The following is an 18860-nucleotide window of genomic DNA, read 5'->3' on the forward strand; positions in this document are numbered from 1 at the left end:
GGTACATATTATCAGACAAATTCATAATTTATAATTTATCAAATAACCGCAAAGTAATTGCCACACAGACATCCTGGGGCCTGGCCCCAGATAGTCAGGGGCAGGGACATCGCCCCTCTTCGCAACTTTTATTCATCTACAGCAATGGGAAAAACTGGTTGACACGCACAGCTAGTGACAAGGGTCATGCTTCACAGACACGACTTCATTATGAAAGGGTTACACAACCAAAGAAGTTGGGAGGAACAAATTTAGCACATTCCTTCCACAGCTGGATAATAAACACTGGTATGTTCATTTGCCATAATGGCAAGCAAAACGGCACTTAATTCATTGTGGGGATGTCCAGTTTAGATGATGGTCATACTGACAACAGTTTGTAGGAGTAATTCCAAAAACTTAGTACATTAACTCAATAACACTCCCACTGACTTACAGCCAAAACTGAAGCAGTCCATAATATGAATAGCTGCTTCATCCACCACCCCCTCTTTACTGAACAGTGTCAGAGCCAAGTTTGGGAAAGTGCACAGCTGACTCACTGCCTTCACTGGACACACTTGTCTGGAGCATCACAGGAGCAGACACACCACCAAACTCGATAAGTGGATAATTTCATGACAGGGATCCTGACTGACAAGTAGTTACTGAATCCATCAAAGAAGATCACAGGATTGTTTCGTGGCCTTGGTCACTTCAGGACATTTTGTGGACAACTCTTGATCCTGAAAAAGGTGGAGAGAGAAAGTGGCATAGAACATACAATATAAATGACTTGACATGGGGAAAACAACATTTTGTAAATTATGGTGCATATTATACCAAAGAATTGACTCTTGCTGCAGCTACAGTATTTTCCCACCAGGATAAGACTCCCATCTAACCGGTTCTCAGCTGCAAAACATCAAAAGCAGTTACAACACATGCTGCCTTCATTGACTTAATTTAACCTTCCCAAAACAAAAGGGTGTTGGTTCGCTCATGCACCCTGGAGACAAAGTGGAGGAGACGCTAATCAGCAAAGACAGTAAAAAGGTATGACATGGCGTGGCATGTGCCACACCTTAGCATGACATTCCAAGAGGGAACTGATGGTCTCTTCTTGTAATGTGGAGCTGTCAAGCAAACACAATGAATTTTACAGTTCACTGTTAATCCACCAAGTGAACCTCAACACCCTCCCTCTACTATTCATGAAGGCCAATGCTGGCTCAGCATATGGAGCCCCAAGAAAGCAAATGGCGTGGGTACAGTTTCAGCTACTGCAGCCATTTTCAGCTTGAGAGTCAGGACCTCTCATGGACTCACAGCAACTTAGAACCGCAGATTTACTGTGCGCCAGCCTATGTTTTCAATAGAGATCTTGAACTGTTCGCTGCAGTCTGAGTCTTCTCATTCATTTTAGACCAATCTAATCCTCAAGAAAATGCTATTTTATCAAATGAATATATCCAATGCTAAATATTTACAAACTAGAATCACCACCTCATAGTTATGTGCCTCCGCCAATCAATCAAGTTGCATTTTACATCCATAGAACATATTCAGTGAAGACTCTGAGGGAATTTATCAAGAGGTATTAACTGTATTTTTTGTGCAATGGCAGTTATCACTATATTGACATGTATGATTCAGTCAAAGTCCTTTTCTGTGTTTACATGGTTATAACCATGACAGTGTACAATACTTCAAATATGGATGTTGCTGCAAAGAAGCTACAAATCTGAAAGCATGGATGCTTCGCGCTCATCTTCCAACAACGCAGAAGATCTTTACAATCACCACAGTTTCAGAATCACCGATTCAACATCCGACCAAATGTGAAATGGGGTCACCGTTCCCCTTCTGTTTCTGAGTTATGACGTTGAATAATGGCAAGAAAAGATGTGTACTATAATGTAACAGTGAAGCTGACCTTTGACCTTTTTGACATAAAATAATCCCTTTTCATTTGATCCAATTAAGACATTTGCATGAAATTTTGTCATAATTAGCATATGCATTATTGAGTTACAGCCAAAAATATGTTTTGTGAGGACAGGGCCACCTTGACCTCAGACCACCACATTCTAACCAGTTCATCCTTGAATAAAAGTGAACTTTTGTGCCAAATTTGGAGAGTTCCTGATCTCAATCATGTATTGAATAACATGTTAACTTATTTTTTGATTAAAATTAAACCTCAATTCATTATTAAAATTTACTTAGATTACTAACATTCATAAGCTTAGTGAGTTTACATTCAACGGGCTCTATAATTACTCATTGACACCTTTGGTTTGGCTTCTTTTTTGATCGAGGGATTACTTTTTTATTTCTTAAATAAATATCTGCCGTTTGAGAAGTTATTGTGCATTAGACAGGATGTCCTGTACCTTCTCAGTTCACATAGATTCATGTTGATTGCATGAGATCTGATCAACTGCTGTAGATAAAACGACTCAATGAAAAAAGAAGGAAAGGTGTTTTTCATGTCATTATGGATATGCATAGTCACAGGTTACCTCAACAAATGCATCATCAGTGTAGTTGACCAAACTGTCTGTCATAGCCACAGTAAGGTGATTCTCGCAACACTCCTCTGTGTGGCAGGTGACAACCTGGATGCAGCAGGCTGTCAACTTGAAATGCATATAATTAAGAACATTCAAGATCACATTATCTTACAATATTGTCTTCTTTATGAGGATGTGCACACTAACAAAACAACTGCTTTTGGCAATGCTGTCAAAGAATTGGCTGGTATTCAGTTAGGACTGTGTCTGACTTACTGCAGTGTCTGATTCAATGTTGATTTCTACACCATCACATCCCTCCACAGCCCTCCTTATGTTGTGTTGCTGTTGGCTTTGACCACATTCAAACTATGAAACATTAACGATGAATTCTATATACAGAGTCAACAATAGCTAGCTAGCTCTTCTCCAGTAACATCTCAGTTTTTAAAGTTAACCCTTCTGAGAAAAGCAGCATTATTGATCAACTGTCCTTTGCACATTTATTCAGTCACCTCTGCTGCTGAGCTCTTCAATTCTCGAGTCTGACATGTGCGGGTTAAGGCCTCTTTTCTGAGTGATCGCCTAGCCGTTCAGTCTCTGTGTAACCACCTCTCTGTACATGATCGAGATGTACACAAAGAGAAGCAGGATTACAAAGAAATCATCCATGAATCCCAGGAGACCGAAAAGCGCCTCGGGGAGGATGTCGAGCGGCGAGGCCAGGTAGGTGATTGCACCAACTAGGCAGAGAAGAATACGAATCCTGAACATCCAGAAGAGGCCACCCACAGAGAACATCTCCCTAAAGGCATGACGAAGCAGGGTGGGCACATCGCGCAGCCTGTCCATATACTGAGGAGACAGAGGAAAGGAAATATTATGAAAAAGTCTGTTCTAAAAATACTCCCCTGAATTATAACGCACTGCACAAGCCAGTATCTCATTTGCATACTTGTGTCTTCTCCCAGTGCTACAGAATGCACACAGTTTGGAGGAAAATTTACAAAACATTCTCTATGTTTTAATATTACAATGGTACAATATGTGAAGAAACATCTCTAATAGCATCTTCAGCCTATGTCTATTTCAAGAATTGTGGCTTTCCTAGTCACCGATATGTACAAGAATAAATTCCAAATACTGTATTAAATAGGCCAAGCTAAACTGTAACTACTACAGCCTAAATACGCATTTGGCTGTAGTTTACTCACAGATCTTGGCTGGCCTGAGAACCTGCGGTTGTAATCGTTGATGTCTCGTAATATAAGCTGAGGTTCTGCCTCGCCATCCTGGACCCTCTGAGGAGTGGCATGCTCATGAAATAGTGGGAAGAGCAATGTTACCTGGGAAAGGGGAAAGAAAATACTTGATACATAATCAAATATTTGAAACATGCAGGGATTAAACAAGCATTAACAGACACCTTTGAATGAGAAAACAGTAGCATTGTGTACCCAGAGATGACCAGAGACATCAAGTGTTGACAAAACAGGTGAGAGAGGCTCAGGTGCTATCTAAGGGCAGGGGGTGAGAACTACCACAACCACTCACTGACACAAGTATCACTCATTTTCTTGTTCTGATTATGATTTTTGACAATAACAGAAAACAAACTGAAAAAGGAAGCTATTTCAAACAGGGACAAACAAGTACACGTCTTGAGAGGTGAAAGTTTAGCTTTAGAGAATTTAATTCTATGGATACATTTTCAAGCAAGGGATAATAACAGCTACCAGCTAGTGTGTCAGGCATGCAATCAATTCAGGCAATTAATGCAGAAAAGGTCTCAGGAGAACTACTCTTCATCCAAGATTTATTACATGCCTCACCATTTGTCTGCAGATGGGGCAGTTAATAGCACCCAGCCAAGTGCCATACCTCCAGTATGCTATAATGCAGGAGCCTGAAAAGGAAAAAGGTGGCACTAAGTACAAAATAAAATAACTAATATCTCTAATAACACATCTACTTCTCAATTATGCATTGATTAATTTGCATTTTTGCAAATTAATTTTACAGTTATTCTAATTTATGATTATCTGTTAAAGTTTGTCAGCTTATACCAACAACAAAAAGGTTCTGGTAGTGAGTCTTACTGGCATTTGTACAATTGTCTTACCACAGAAAAGGTGTCCGCAGTTGGTTTCCACAGGCAGGACAGCCTGCTGTAAGCACACAGGACAAGACATGTCTGAGTAATACTGCTGCCTGGCCTCCGCCTGGGGATTTTCATCCTGCTAGAAAGAAATCAAAGACATAAAAATTAAATTAATTTGCTCTGAAATTGTTCATCGTTAATTTATCATTTGGCAACACCCACCTTTCCACTTACTTATCTCACCTTTATACTACTTTCTACCCTAAATATTTAATCTTATTTTATCTTATTATAAGACACATGATGCAAACATAATACTCTATTTAGTTCACCTAGTGAAACAAATTGTTTCTAAGCTGCAATAAGATTCTGAAACTTCACTGAATTAGTTATTTTCTCTGTCCTTGCATGCATCTGAAAACACTACTGTGATACAGTTTAAAATATATCAACCAGAGAGCAATTATATAACAAATCAGCATTTTATTTATTTTCCAAAAAAGAATTACAACAACTAAAACAGATTTTATGTGTTTTTATTGTCTGTATATTTTCTTTGTCAACCATATTTAGCTAGGAAGGCTTAAGTTGTATTTGCCTGCATACCTGCTCATTTTGTAGTTGTTGTCGGACGGCTCGAACATGCTCCTGATTCTCAGGATGAATGTTCAGCTGCTCTTGTCTGCAAAAAACATTTGGCATCAAAGACATCAAAGACAACATAGATTAATGTTTGGGTTTGCCTAAAGCCAAGCAGAGACAAATTTATCCATAGAAGACTGAGCCAGCACTAAAGCTTTTGCGTCTAGTGGAATATACTAAGTATACCAGATTAGTCAAGCAGAAATGTATTAATCATCTTACACTGAAAAGATTACTTATTTTTAAAAATCTAAGCCTACTTCTCCCAAATAATGCCGTCTGTGATTTTACTTTACATTAATATTAACCGGAATTTGCTGCTTACCTGCAGAGCAGAGTGAGGAGGCCTGCAAGGAAGGCGAAACTGAGCACCACAACAAATAAGACCTGGTTGCTTACACCTTCAATGAGGGTGTCCTCATCTTGGATCAGGTAGTCCAAGTCCCCACATTGATTGTCCTCCATCACCCACACTCATAGTCTACAACACTAGAACACAAAGAGACAAAGAAAAGGTAGAATACTGAATTACTATTATTTTTATCATTTTAATATTGGTATATGTCCATTAAGGTACCAGCGCCCAGCATTATAGCTTAAAATGGCAACCTTTAAAACCTAACTGCAATCTAAATGATCTCATCTACCCGACACTATACCAAATAATACATTTAGATTTTTTACTGAAGTTACACAAAAAAGCTTGCTGCTAACTATGTACCACAACATGACATGATGACAATTGGTCATGTCCTCAATGTCATTAAAGTTCTGTCATTCAGTCACTTAAATTAAGCTATGAAGAACAAGTTACATTTTCAGTACTACTTTTCAGTACCGAACTGCAAACTTAGATTTATGACTTGCTTTACATTAATTAGCTAGAACATTGGTGAGTCACGAAGTCTTATGTCTTGTTAGCAAACATCTCTACCAAACTAGCCAACACTGCTGGACAATTAACGTTTAGTCAAATTCCAAAGAATATTTGACAGACAATCTCGTACCAAGACCACAAAATGTCTAGAAAGACGTTGACGTTTGTTATCCTGACATTATCATTCTGCTTTAAGCTAACAGTAAAATTACTGCTCAACGCACTGCTAGCCAAGTTTAGCCTTGTTAGCCTTGACTCGCTAATAATACGCCGTAATTCATTTACGGATACTGCCGACGTTGGTGGCCAACGCTGTGTCGTTTCGCTTTTGATAGCCCCTCCGCCGATGGACAGCAGCAAGAGCTGTTAAACACTGATAAAAGACAGACGCCAGGTCTACTAAATCCCACCTTGACCGGACCATTACCGCTCGTAATTCACAAACATAGCTACCCTTTCGCCCGGTTAAGCCAAGAACGTCTTGGGTCTGGCTGCTGCGTTAAGCAGCCAAAGAGTGACCATGACACAAGAGCACAATCGAGCTAATAGAGTCTAACCCACCACCAGCTACATCGCAAAAACATTGCAGTGCATGACAGGGCAGAACAAATGACCTCACCTAACTATAAGACGCCCACCTTTGTAATTTAAAAGCTTGTCTTATCAACTCCATTCAACCCCCCGAGACATTTTCTTTCCAGCAGTCCCGGATTTTAGAGACTCAGTCACTCTGTCGCTTTGTGGGCGAGAAGCAATAAAGCTGTCAAATGCTTTTGCATCAGTTTTGGATTCTGTTTCAATTTGTTGCTTCTTCTTCCTCCTCCTCCTCCTCCTCCTTCTTCTTCTTCTTCTTCTTCTTCTTCTTGGATTGTCAATTTAGACGCTTCGAGGCGCATTGACGCACTCCAGGGATAGTTGATGGTAGTTCGCAATACATGCATCATAAAATAAAATAAAATAAAATAAAATAAAATAAAATAAAATAATACAGTAAGTGAAATATATCTGAGCAACAGCAACAGTTCCATAGCAGTTACAGTTCAATGGACATTGTTACACCCACCATGTTGTTAGATCTGTTACCACGCAAATATTGCATGCTTTACCTACTCATATTCTTGTTATCATAACCGTTTTGTGATTTTTAGAGTTATTTAGTAGTTACTTGTCTACTATCTATTAATATGTTTTCTTTTTTCTTTAAATTTGCCTTTGGAGGCCATCTTCCCAGCTCTAAATAAAACAGTTCAAAACGCTTTTTTTTTTTTTTAAATTTACACCTTAAAGCTATGAAAGCAGCTATGAAAGCTGAATCAGAACTAGACAAATGACTGCTTACTGACTGTGCCAAATTTTATTTCCCACTCTGAGCACTAGGTGGCAGTAGTAGAACTTACAACGGCTGTGAATGTCCCTTAAGAGAAGAAGAACTCATAGCGCATACGTTTATAAGCTTTAGCTGGCCATAGCAAGCGAATAAAGGGCCTTAGTTTGACTACAGCCGTTTTTCATTGAGGCAAAATGCCTCGTTATGCACAGCTAGTGATGGGCCCGGCGGGGAGCGGGAAGGTACGTTACCAGTCGTTCACTTAAACTTGCTGGAGTGCCTTGTTTTGCTCTTCGGCTAAAGCGCTGTGCTAAGGCATGGGACTTGCCTTCTTGTCTTGTCTTGCACTGAGACCAGGTTCAAGTGACATCTGCCTTTTGTTTATTAATTTATTGTTGGAGTTTTCTTCTTCTTGTTATTTTAAATTCCAGAGTACCTACTGCTCCACTATGGTCCAGCATTCAGAGGCCCTAAACCGCTCTGTTCAGGTGGTCAATCTGGACCCGGCAGCTGAACATTTTGATTACCCTGTCATGGCAGGTGGGTATAGCTTGGTTTTGTTGTTGTTGTTGTTATTGTTGTTTCCCTTCACAAAAGGGTGATTACTATTAATTACAAAGAGTTACTTGTATAAAACCCAGAACAGAAGGGACTGTTCTGGGTTTAAAAATTGAAGTTCAAATAGTTTGTCATCACATGTTGATATTATATTTAAATGGTGCTGAACTACTGAAATTTGGTTTGCCATTATTAGACAGGTACATGGATAGATTAGTGAGTTTACATACAGTAAAACAATACACTAAACTAGGACAGTTCAGTGTGACCACACACATAATAACAGTACAAAACAATACACCATAAAATATGTAGCAAACATAGTTTGAAGGTAGTTTCCGTAGAGCTTAAAGGATAAAGTGCTAGTAAAATACATTTTTTAACTACATGACCCCACATAACAACCTCATTGTTTCTGGGTCTCCAGACATTCGTGAGCTCATCCAGGTGGATGACGTGATGGAGGACGATTCTCTCAGATTTGGCCCTAATGGAGGCCTGGTCTTCTGCATGGAATACTTTGCCAACAACTTTGACTGGCTGGAGGAAAGCTTGGGTCATGTAGAAGATGACTACATATTGTTTGACTGTCCAGGTAAACATCTTGTCTGAGGCATGCTGGAGCCTGTGTATGGCCAGCTGAGGGTTTACACAATCGGATGGGTGCTGAGATGGGAGGGCATCTGTTCTGTCAACTCAAGTTTTGACAAGTAGCTTGTTTTTGCAGGTCAGATTGAACTTTACACACACCTTCCTGTAATGAGGCAGCTGGTGGAGCAGCTCCAGCAGTGGGAGTTTCGGGTGTGTGGGGTCTTTCTTGTTGACTCCCAGTTCATGGTGGAGTCTTTTAAGGTAGTCTCTCCAATATGTTCATATGTTTAAGTCACAGTTGCTTTTTTTTTTGTTGTTGTTTTTTAAACAATTCAATTCTGCACTGAACTGCACTAAATGTAGCAATGATGCCTGAAGTCACACATCTACCCTCTTCCCTAACTGCAGTTCATCTCAGGAGTCATGGCTGCCCTGAGTGCCATGGTGTCATTAGAGATTCCTCAAGTAAACATAATGACCAAAATGGACCTGCTCAGTCCCAAAGCCAAGAAGGAAATTGAAAAGTAAGTTTCATATGAATTGTTTTTCAAATTCGAATAGTTTGGAATTTTGAAGTTCTCTTATTAAAGAGAGTTTGTGCTTTTTGTCTGGAAGCAGCATTCATCATGGCTTGCTTTCTATTTCACTAGGTATCTGGACCCAGATATGTACTCAATGATGGAAGATAACTCTGATACCATCAGAAGCACAAAGTTCAAGAAGCTGACTCAAGCCATCTGTGGTCTGGTAAGTAAGGCCCTTAATTTACTACTGCATTTAGTTTTGAATCAGATTTTTTTTTTATGTAAGACAGTCTCTGCCTGTGTGTCCAGATTGATGACTACAGTATGGTGAGATTCCTGCCATTTGACCGCACAGATGAGGAAGGTATTAACATAGTACTACAACACATTGACTTCTCTATACAGTATGGAGAAGACTTGGAGTTCAAGGAGCCGAAGGTGAAGAAACAAACAAAAACAAAACACAACATAAAATTTAACAACATGGTATAATTACATTGCATTTGACCACTGTTTTCTTTATGAATTATTAACTTTGTTTGTCTACAGGATGTTGAGGAAGAGCCCGCTAATCTAAATTATGATGAGCTTTTTCAAGGCAAAGTGGACAGCTGAACAGTGATGTGACTCCAGAGATTCTGTGGAAAAAAGAGACTTTTTAAGTGAAACAGAAAGCAACTCGGAGGCTGATGAAAAAGCATTCTGCATCATATCAAGCCCAAGTGGAGAATGGCATGTGACTGCAAAGACACTGAGAAAGGGACATGCGGAAAAAGACTGAGCCTGAAGATCATGAATACCTTGTGTCATTTATGTTTAGAAGGTTTTCTTACTGCAAGCCACTTGAACGTGATTTAAATCCATTCATGTATTTTATTTTAGGACAATGCTTAAGTTTAAAGAGTTGTTATTAAATACATTTATATTTTTAAATAAAGTATATTCAACAAAATATACAACTTACCTGCCCTTGTGTGTCTGTGTGAGTTATGTTAGCGCCCTCATGTGGTCGGTACGCTACATGACATGTGGCCACTTCCTGTATAGCTGAAGGGTGGGACAAGCGGAAGCAGCGTCCTGCGGTGCTAGTATTTTTCTGTCGCTGAGCAGTTGGACTGATAATTTATCACTCAACATGCCGGTGAGTGAAATCTAAACGACAATTTACAATCAAGAGCCTTTGTTGTGCGGTTCAGACCGAGAGAACCTGCACAGAAACTCCAGTGGGTGACACCAGGCCCTCCGAGTTATCGCTAGCTTTAATGACGAGTCCCGTTAGCATGGTTGGCTAGCCACGTTAGCATTCGTTCGCAATTTAACGATGCAGGAAATGTCAGAAAGAATAAATTCGCCGTCGCAACTTAGCTGCAAATGCTTCTAAGTTTCGGATTTATAAAATATATTGTTTTGTACGGTGACAGCGTAGGTGTTGCAGCGGAGGTGCTGATAGCTGAGATGTCACCGCTGCTATCTGACAGAAATGTTCCCAGTAAATTATACGTGACAGCAACTTTTGTCTCTCTTTTGAAGGCGTATCACTCAAACTTGATGATTCCCGAAACCAGGCTGGTGGGGAACATGGCTCTGCTCCCCCTCAAAACTCAGTTCAAAGGACCAGCCAGAGGAGACGGTAAGGCTGTCCGGTTCTTGCAACTGGTCGAAACTGGAGCCAACAACCCCCCCCCCCCCCCATGACCACAGAAACACATATGCTATACTGAATTTATAATGGCTTTTTCACAGAAAATTATAGTCAGTTTTGTGCAGGGTTCATTCCTTGTTATGACACGTTGCTCAGTTCCTGATACGCGAGATTCACTTCCATATATGGCCTGAAGAGTGCACCCTCAACTTCTTCAGTAATTTCTGGTGACACTTAAGTTTCCAGCTTTTCAGTGTCTGTAAGGTTTGGATGAAGGTTTGTCCTTCTGAGATTTTCTATATGTCAACAAAAGACATAATAATTTACAGAGCAGAGGAACTGATCAGTTGTCATAGTTCGGTCCTGATTTGATATATTTTCAAAATAACAAGCACCAGAATATGACACTTTTTAAGTTATTTTAAAAAAATAAACATTATAATTGTATAGTTTTTGACACAAGCAATAGGGTTTGGCCACTTGGAGTGGTTTCTCAGCCACCTTTAGATCACAAATTATAAATAGGGCTTTACCATATGATGTAAAAAGAAAACGTGGTGACCAAAACAGGAAGCAACTCGCATTGATAAACATAGTTCCTCAACACTTAGTAAAGTCTTGAATTCATATTTCTTGAATTGAGAGTCTCACATTTATTGATATATTTTGTTTTTCTTCTCAGGCATAGACTCAGACATCATCGATGAGGCTATCTACTACTTCAAAGCCAATGTTTTCTTTAAGAACTATGAAATCAAGGTAAGAAATATACTGTCACTTGTACTGGCAGCTTGTATTTACTCCTCCTCCAAGGTGACCAAAGTATTTAAAGAAAATGGACGTTTGTGTGCATGAAACCTCAAATAACTTAGCTGCCTGTAGACATGTAACTGATCCAAATCTAACCAAAACAAACACAAAGAAATGCACAACTATTGATAGCTATCACCACGAGGAACAAGTATGTACCTCACCAGTGTGCTTGTTCCTGTGTGTGTTTTCTCTTCTCCATCTCTTTTTTTGCGTCGTGAAACAGCTGTACACTTTGTTCCTCCACATGCCTCAGCTTGCTTCTTCCCATTCCCCTCAGCCCTGCATAGTTTCTCAGGATTTCGACTAAACTGCCTTTTACTGTTAAGATCTAACAGGAGCAGTGCTAATCAAACTTAGTAATGTATTTCTATTTATTTTTTTCCAGAATGAGGCAGACAGGACGCTGATTTATGTCACACTCTACATTTCTGAATGCCTAAAAAGGCTACAGAAGGTAAGGTGCACATTTGTTCATGTATAGAGTTTGCAGTGGTGGATGTTTGCAGCTTATACTGACTTAGTGATCTCACCCCTTGCATTGGCCTATCTGTGGCTCTTTACAGTGCAGCTCCAGGAGTCAGGGAGAGAAGGAGATGTACACTCTGGGCATCACCAATTTTCCCATTCCTGGAGAGCCTGGCTTCCCTCTTAATGCTATGTATGCTAAACCTGCCAACAAGCAGGAGGAAGGTAAGAACCAGAACTGTAAACTGGGTTAATGGTCTACCAAGAATAAAAACAAAACAAAAAAAAAAGCAAGAGTCTTGCTCCATTCAGCATTTCACCCTATTTCTGCTGATCGTTAGCAATGAATCACTGAGGTCCATTAATGCTGTTTCACTACTCTGTACTCTGAATTAGTGCCAGTTTCCTTGTACCCTTCTTATATTTCAGCTAATTCTGAGCCTAGTAATATCAAGCCAAAAATAGCAGTGCTGACCACAGCAGCTTTAAGGATCTGAGACGAGAAGTGCTGTTTCATGCTTGTATGGTGTCCCTTAGTTTCTGTATTTACTGACTTTTTTCCAGTAAAGAAAACATAGAGGTTAGGGATTCATCAATTAAAGCAGTGCCTGAGGTCCCCTTTCCCTGTTATGACATGGTAGTAATGAATGATGTGTTATGCAACACTGTGACTTTCCTCACTAAATAATAGTGTCTACTGTTAAACAGTGTGTAGGTGGTTGTTATAATACTGGCTCTTCGACCTTTTTTAGAGACTATGAGGGCGTACCTTCAGCAGATCCGTCAGGAGACCGGCTTAAGGCTATGTGATCGTGTGTTTGACCCCCAGACAGACAAACCCAGCAAGGTGAGTCCAGCATCTCCAAAATGACACCACTACAGATTTATACGCACACAGCCCTTGGACCAGATTACCGCTAATTGCGTCCTGGTTTCAGAAGTTGTGCTCAACGTGCCCTGGCCACACCTGCTCTGACCCACGTTTCCTGTGTTAAAGTGAAATTGTCAGGGCTGGTGTAACCTTTGTTCACAACATAATTACTGACTGCATCCAGTGTGGTTTAAGTTGCAATACAAAACAAGGTTTACTTATGTGTGAAGAGGAAATTAGAGGAAATTGAGTTGGAGCTGCTTTACAAGGTTCAGCAGTTAAATATATATCAGTATGCATCAACATATTACAGGTACAGGTTCCAGCAGTATATCCGCACTAAAACAATCTGTGTCCTGTTGTCTTGTGACTAATGAGCTGTGTGGTCCCTCGTTCCTTTGTGTTTATTTTTAATTTTGCCACAGGTAGTTTGAATGAAACAGCTGCAGAGACTTTTCTTAACAGAATTCTTTTTTCTTTCAGTGGTGGGTGTGCTTTGTCAAGAAGCAGTTCATGAACAAAAGTCTGTCAGCTCCTGGACAGTGAACAACTCAGGACCCAGCCTGAACAACTCAGTTTCTGTAATACACCTGCAACATGGATGGGTTTTTTTTGTGGGGGTGGGGGGCGATGGGGGAAGGGGTCTGCTTTTCTGTTGCTAAAAAATGATTTTATACTCTTTGAGTTCAAGGAAATATCTTTGTCTGGATGTTGATCATATTGAGCTGGTGCTTAATTAAATAAAGCAAACATAGAGATTGGAAAGTAACGTAGTACTGCTTTTTTTTTTCTTACTGCACTTTACACTTAAAAGCACTCACTGATACTCATTTAATCTTGATTAACATCCTGAGATGCGCACACACACACGCACACACATCGACTTAAGAATGAAGACCTGGAGCGTTACAAACATTGCACCAAATCAGTCAAAAATGTCCACATTGAGCTTTATTACTTATCCCACAATCTAACATTAATTTACCTCAAAAATGGGTATAACTACATACCCATTACTCATCAAATGATTTCCTTACCAGGCATAAAAAATTTTTTATAAACTACTGTTCAGCCCTGATGAGTCACTTGATCAGGAGATCATTTTATGGGTGGTATTAGAAGTGCCACTGAACTATGACAACGCTACATCTCCCATAGGAAAGACAGATGCATTTTCTCTGCACATGTGCAATTACAAGGACAAATAGTTTATATTTACATAGATAAAAATGTAGCATGTTCGTTACAAAAAAATACATATCGGTGTGTTCTCTTTGGTTTGTCCACAATAGTTTTTTCTGCCTTCAAAACAAGCCTTCAGATGTCGTCCTTAATGGAAATAGGTTTCCTTCCTTGGCAGTCAAAAGTTAAGGCAGTGCTGGATGATAAATTTCCCCCCCTCAGGGAAAGAAGAAACACTTTCTCTGCAGAACTCTTAGAATATGCAGGAAAGGAAAGCCAGTGTCTGTGTCTCTATCTCTTTAATGACTGCAAATACTCCAAAACTGCATAATCGATTATTAAACAATAGACTGGATGGCTCAGTGTGGCAGGTTGAAAATAAAAAGAAAAGCCTCCAAAGCAAACGACATGCATCTTAAAATAGTCTCAGTCTAAATAAATAGGTACATATAAAGCAAGCTAGGGTTGGGAATGGTGCATTCATCAGAGAGGATATTTCCCCCCCCCCAAAAAACATATGCACATAACAAAAAAGGGATAGGTTGCATAATTCATCTTCCTGTGAGTGAAATACTGATGCATGAACAGAAAGACTGTCCATCTGAGGGTGGAAAATTGAAAAGTAAAATGGGAACTTCTGGCAGTATGTGCAGAATGTCGCTGCCATTCAACAATATTCATAAATAACAACTCTCAAAACAGGAAGACACAAATTTGTAGAGTAAAATGTGACTGCTCAGAAAAAAAAAAAAGCACAGCTGATGTTACTTAAGTATTCATGAGTTTATAACCTTTTTTTTTTTCCTTTGAGTCTTTTTCTTCTTTGGGTGACAATTTGATGTTGATAAAATTTTGCCCCATAGTCATCTAACTGACTTAAGTGTATCGAGTTGTCAAATCCCCTGTGAAGCTCCAACCTAGAACAAAATGTACATCTCAGGTTAGCTCATCTTTGGCAGCAATTGTGTACATTACATAGTTTCACAAAGACAGATATCACCTAAAAGGGCAGGAACAGTAACTTCTCAAATCTCAATCTTTTCTCCACAGGTTCAAAATACATCTCACCCTGATGATTCCTGACAGGTGGTTGTACTTACTGTGTTGATGACTGGAGTGAGGCTTTAGTCAAACGCCATCTCTTGACTCTTCCGCACACATCGGGCCACCTTTTTCTTAAAAACTCCCATAGGATCCTCCCTCCACTCTTTCTGCATGATATGACATAAACAATTTCAATAGTACAGCCCTCTCTGTTGCGCTTTGTTTCTCCCTACTTCTTGGCCACACATTTTCCACAAAAAGGTTCCAAGCAGAGCTGACTGATAGATGTTTACTTCACTTCAAACACAAGTTTGAACTACCACCCTTTTCTGTCTCCAGGCAGCACCTCTGAATAAAGAGATAAGCCCTTTAAACCCAACCAAAACTCAGCTTGTCCTTGACAGGCAGTGATCTGCCCTTGGAGGGACCCACGTCACTCAGCCCACTTGTTTGGATTTCCATTACAAAAGCTAGACTAAACTGAGTGGTGACTTTAACAGTCATCTGATGTTTTTCTACCTTGAGATAGATGCACACTTCTTCATATGTTTACACAGATTAGAAAACAATCTTTCTTATTGTTTCCTGTGGTTCTACAGATTTAAACCCGTTTAAATAAAGACACAAAAGAAGACACAGGCTCAAATTAAGTCTGGTGCACATGTGTCACTGGTTAAAAAAAAAAGGGCGTCTGCAAACTAACCCCAGCTTGAGAAGGCACTTACAGCTGCATCCACATTGGCAGGAGAGTCTCCATTGGGGTCTGCCAACATGGATATAACACTGATCATTATGGTCTCCACTGTATGGATTGGAAGCCAACGCTCCTCAGGCTTCTCGTAGCCATACTTGTCCTCGCCAGGTTCGTGCAGGATAGAGATGCAAACATCGCCATTTTTTGCCACTGGGGGGAAAAAAAACAAGTATACACTAAGATTACTGACAGGTTTGCACTTTAGCTACAGCTTCACACGCTTGTTTAAAAAGGTCAAAGCCAGCACACTTGATGGAGCAGCCAGATGAGAAACTCTCAGACTCTTGTCAAGGAAGTTTTCTCATACAACTAGGTGCAAACTAATGTACTTGCAGCAACTAGAACAAACTTTCTAATTTTATTAAAATGCCAATAATGTGACTACTACTCCATTTCTGAATCAGTAAAACATAAAGGTAGTTTGTTGCTAAATCTAATTACTATATATACTTGAACTTTACCAAACAGGACCCAAACTTGTACATTTTAAAGTAATACACATTTATTTTGCAATGGAAAATAAACAAATAAGTGACTGTTATAGCACTTTCAAATCTTTTTAAATAATAAAATATATGGATGTAGCACAATGCTTATATACACTACAACCTGAAGCAGTATGTACACACTTAATGACTTTTTTTTTTAAACTAATTGCTTAAAATGATATTATATCACTTTGGTTGATACAGATTAATCAGAGGCACCAGTGGCTGGGGAAGTTTGTTCTCACCATTTGGATGCCAGATTTCTGTGATGAACTTCATCTTGGGAGGCCTCAAAGGATAGTCACGGGGAAAAGTTAGGGTGGCTTTGAAGAAACCTCCCTCACTGCAAATGAGAAAGGACACAGCGTTAAGCTGCACACTGGGGATCTGAGCCCATATACAACTCACATAAATGATTGTAGGTCATTTGGTGAATAATTTCACTCACAATAATGTGTCCTGAGGTCCGATCACGACCACCTCCCACTGATAGATGTCATCATCATCTACAAGACCCGCAGAAAAGCCCTCCACTGGGTTCTTGTTGAGCTCTAAAGTTTAAGATGCAATTAGTCAAATGAAACTCTTTTAAGAAAACAGAAAAAAAAGTCACAAAAATGTGACTTTTGTCAAGCATCTGTCAAACACACATGGGGTGTAAACCTGGGAGCTAACTCTACAAAAATTATTGACAACACAAGTAATCGCAGTGTCTGATACACCGGGGGGCACATGTACAGTGTGGTGAGTTTGAAATACCCTCAGAAGTTATTGAGCAACTACAGCTATTCTTACAGTCATAGCTTGGCTAACAGCTGTCTGGCACGCTAAGTATACACGTGCATTTCAACTTTGTTGTCACTGTTACATATACGTAAAAATAAAATAAAAATAAATAACAAGCTACCAATATACAACAGCAGCCAAACGAAACACAGTTGTTTCTCTTGTATGTTTGATAAAGTTTCACAAAATATGCAACACATTCAGCAGTAAGCTCAGTAACAACAGTTAGCTTGCTAACTTACCTGCTAGTTGTTTACGCAGTAACAACGAGGACTGTTCCGTCATTTTATAATTATATCTTTTGAACTCTGTTGTTTGTGTTAACTAACTCACTGTCAGCGCGGTTAAATTAAGCATCGGGCAATGAAGGTAAAGTGCTCCGTCCACGTTTTCTCCTCTGTCCCCGTTCCTGTGTCTGATAACTCCAACAACATGAGTGAAAAAGAAAGACCGAAGTCAGAGGAAGGAGAGGGTCATTTTCGCCCTCAGCGTGACCTGTCAGGCTAACCCCGCTCCCAGGATGTGTGTCGTCCCCAGTAAGGCCCGCCAATAAAATAAAGGGTAAGGACCGAGTAAGGTTGGTAGCTGAGATATAAGGCTGTTAATCCTGGCAAAAGGGCTGGGATCTAAAGCTCACACAGCCGAGGAGTTTTTGCCTGTGAGGCCTACACAGGGAACACCATTGCCCATAACATAAAATTAACTTTTCTTATTCGTTTGGCTTTGCAGCAATCTATGCCCTTATGGTGCATTACTGCCTCAAGCGGTTGGTAATGAATACTACATATTTACTCTTAACATTTTTTTAGGCCTTGCTTCCAAAGAGTAAGCATACTCAAAAGTATGTGGACACCATAGATTGAAATTTGACATATTTAAGGTTACTTCAAAACACAATAAAATTCACTTTTTCCTACCACAGTTGTTTTCCTGGTCGTGCTAAGAAGGACTTAACAGTGTATCACTGTGTAGGGAAATTCAATTTACAGATTATATATGAAATAATTATATATTAAACAATCAACAAAATACAAATAAAACACACAGGCATAAGCAGAGCAGATAACATAACAGATGTTGTGTATGCAGTTCAAACATAACAACTGTTTCACAATCACATGGCACAGCACAGGAGGGCCAAAACCTCAGGTCAGGACTCAGCAGTTCACTGAAGGACAAGGGACATACATCAGAGGACAGCAATGCAAACACTGTGAAAGAGTGATAGATGCCGTCTATGGTAAACTGGACTGACCACCACTAACCAGAGGCTGTGATCTACAACACCACTTATCAACCACCCACAGTGCAGTGTCTTGAGATCCCTCCCCAGGCAGCTTCACTCATTCACTCCATGACTCCTGAACCTAATGACTCACATGTGAGCTCAAGGTGTTAACCTGCGCCACAAGAGGTTAAATACCTGGGACTCCCCACCTGTCTTTCAAATGAGAGGTCCAGCTGCCTTCGTATTGCACTTAGAAATATCGTGACCTGGATGACTGAATGTTCATATACACCCCAGACCTTATCGTCCAACATCAGTGCCTACCACCTCTAATGCTCCTGTTGCTGCATGGGAGCAAATTCCCTGAAACCAGGCTCAAAAATCTTGTTGAGTGGAGGCGGTTATAACAGCATATTAATGCCCATAGTTTTGGAATGAGCTCTTCAGCAATCACACTAATGGGTGTAATGTT

The 18860-nt window shown here is 39.9% G+C and overlaps 4 protein-coding genes across 10 annotated transcripts; 2 read left to right on the top strand and 2 right to left on the bottom strand.

Annotated features, from left to right (window-relative positions):
• Positions 1–2663: 2663 nt before the first annotated feature.
• Positions 2664–6898, bottom strand: rnf170 (ring finger protein 170). 7 transcript variants are annotated; one of them, XM_041058342.1, is made up of 7 exons: positions 6754–6898; positions 5564–5727; positions 5203–5278; positions 4618–4735; positions 4328–4401; positions 3710–3841; positions 2664–3350 (listed from the first exon to the last, which is right to left on the bottom strand). In XM_041058342.1, exons 2-7 carry the CDS (start codon positions 5701–5703, stop codon positions 3081–3083), a joined length of 810 nt encoding a protein of 269 aa, XP_040914276.1. In that variant the 5' UTR covers positions 5704–5727; positions 6754–6898; the 3' UTR covers positions 2664–3080. The 7 variants fall into 7 exon arrangements, with proteins under 7 accessions (XP_040914276.1, XP_040914277.1, XP_040914279.1 ...); XM_041058343.1 differs by having other exon boundaries at positions 6735–6886; XM_041058345.1 differs by lacking the exon at positions 6754–6898 and adding an exon at positions 6569–6650.
• Positions 6899–7540: 642 nt separating this feature from the next.
• Positions 7541–10072, top strand: gpn3 (GPN-loop GTPase 3). The gene is made up of 8 exons (XM_041058340.1): positions 7541–7684; positions 7874–7982; positions 8428–8595; positions 8728–8852; positions 9000–9115; positions 9242–9338; positions 9425–9553; positions 9665–10072. The coding sequence occupies exons 1-8, from the start codon at positions 7637–7639 to the stop codon at positions 9728–9730; spliced, it is 858 nt and encodes a 285-aa protein (XP_040914274.1). The 5' UTR covers positions 7541–7636; the 3' UTR covers positions 9731–10072.
• Positions 10073–10120: 48 nt separating this feature from the next.
• Positions 10121–13671, top strand: arpc3 (actin related protein 2/3 complex, subunit 3). The gene is made up of 7 exons (XM_041058349.1): positions 10121–10256; positions 10646–10745; positions 11440–11516; positions 11956–12024; positions 12134–12260; positions 12788–12882; positions 13390–13671. Exons 1-7 carry the CDS (start codon positions 10251–10253, stop codon positions 13450–13452), a joined length of 537 nt encoding a protein of 178 aa, XP_040914283.1. The 5' UTR covers positions 10121–10250; the 3' UTR covers positions 13453–13671.
• Positions 13672–14589: 918 nt separating this feature from the next.
• Positions 14590–17634, bottom strand: ube2g1b (ubiquitin-conjugating enzyme E2G 1b (UBC7 homolog, yeast)). The gene is made up of 6 exons (XM_041058350.1): positions 17403–17634; positions 16823–16925; positions 16620–16717; positions 15858–16036; positions 15189–15299; positions 14590–15005 (listed from the first exon to the last, which is right to left on the bottom strand). The coding sequence occupies exons 1-5, from the start codon at positions 17443–17445 to the stop codon at positions 15213–15215; spliced, it is 510 nt and encodes a 169-aa protein (XP_040914284.1). The 5' UTR covers positions 17446–17634; the 3' UTR covers positions 14590–15005; positions 15189–15212.
• Positions 17635–18860: the final 1226 nt, after the last annotated feature.

Source organism: Toxotes jaculatrix, chromosome 16 (genome assembly GCF_017976425.1).
Source record: "Toxotes jaculatrix isolate fToxJac2 chromosome 16, fToxJac2.pri, whole genome shotgun sequence".
Classification (NCBI taxonomy): Eukaryota; Metazoa; Chordata; class Actinopteri; family Toxotidae; genus Toxotes; species Toxotes jaculatrix.

Bases quoted from the DNA above. Each gene is read 5' to 3' on its own strand.
- rnf170 (XM_041058342.1), bottom strand. From the start codon at position 5,703: ATGGAGGACAATCAATGTGGGGACTTGGACTACCTGATCCAAGATGAG. The intron at 5,279-5,563 runs GTAAGCAGCAAA...TGTTTTTTGCAG, and splicing joins CTCCTCACTCTGCTCTGCAG to ACAAGAGCAGCTGAACATTC. The intron at 4,736-5,202 runs GTATGCAGGCAA...ATTTCTTTCTAG, and splicing joins AACAACTACAAAATGAGCAG to CAGGATGAAAATCCCCAGGC.
- gpn3 (XM_041058340.1), top strand. From the start codon at position 7,637: ATGCCTCGTTATGCACAGCTAGTGATGGGCCCGGCGGGGAGCGGGAAG. The intron at 8,596-8,727 runs GTAAACATCTTG...TTGTTTTTGCAG, and splicing joins CATATTGTTTGACTGTCCAG to GTCAGATTGAACTTTACACA. The intron at 9,339-9,424 runs GTAAGTAAGGCC...CTGTGTGTCCAG, and splicing joins CTCAAGCCATCTGTGGTCTG to ATTGATGACTACAGTATGGT.
- arpc3 (XM_041058349.1), top strand. The intron at 12,261-12,787 runs GTAAGAACCAGA...GACCTTTTTTAG, and splicing joins TGCCAACAAGCAGGAGGAAG to AGACTATGAGGGCGTACCTT. The intron at 12,883-13,389 runs GTGAGTCCAGCA...TTTTTCTTTCAG, and splicing joins AGACAGACAAACCCAGCAAG to TGGTGGGTGTGCTTTGTCAA.
- ube2g1b (XM_041058350.1), bottom strand. From the start codon at position 17,445: ATGACGGAACAGTCCTCGTTGTTACTGCGTAAACAACTAGCAG. The intron at 16,718-16,822 runs GTGAGTGAAATT...TCTCATTTGCAG, and splicing joins GGACCTCAGGACACATTATT to TGAGGGAGGTTTCTTCAAAG. The intron at 16,037-16,619 runs GTGAGAACAAAC...TTTTCCCCCCAG, and splicing joins AGAAATCTGGCATCCAAATG to TGGCAAAAAATGGCGATGTT.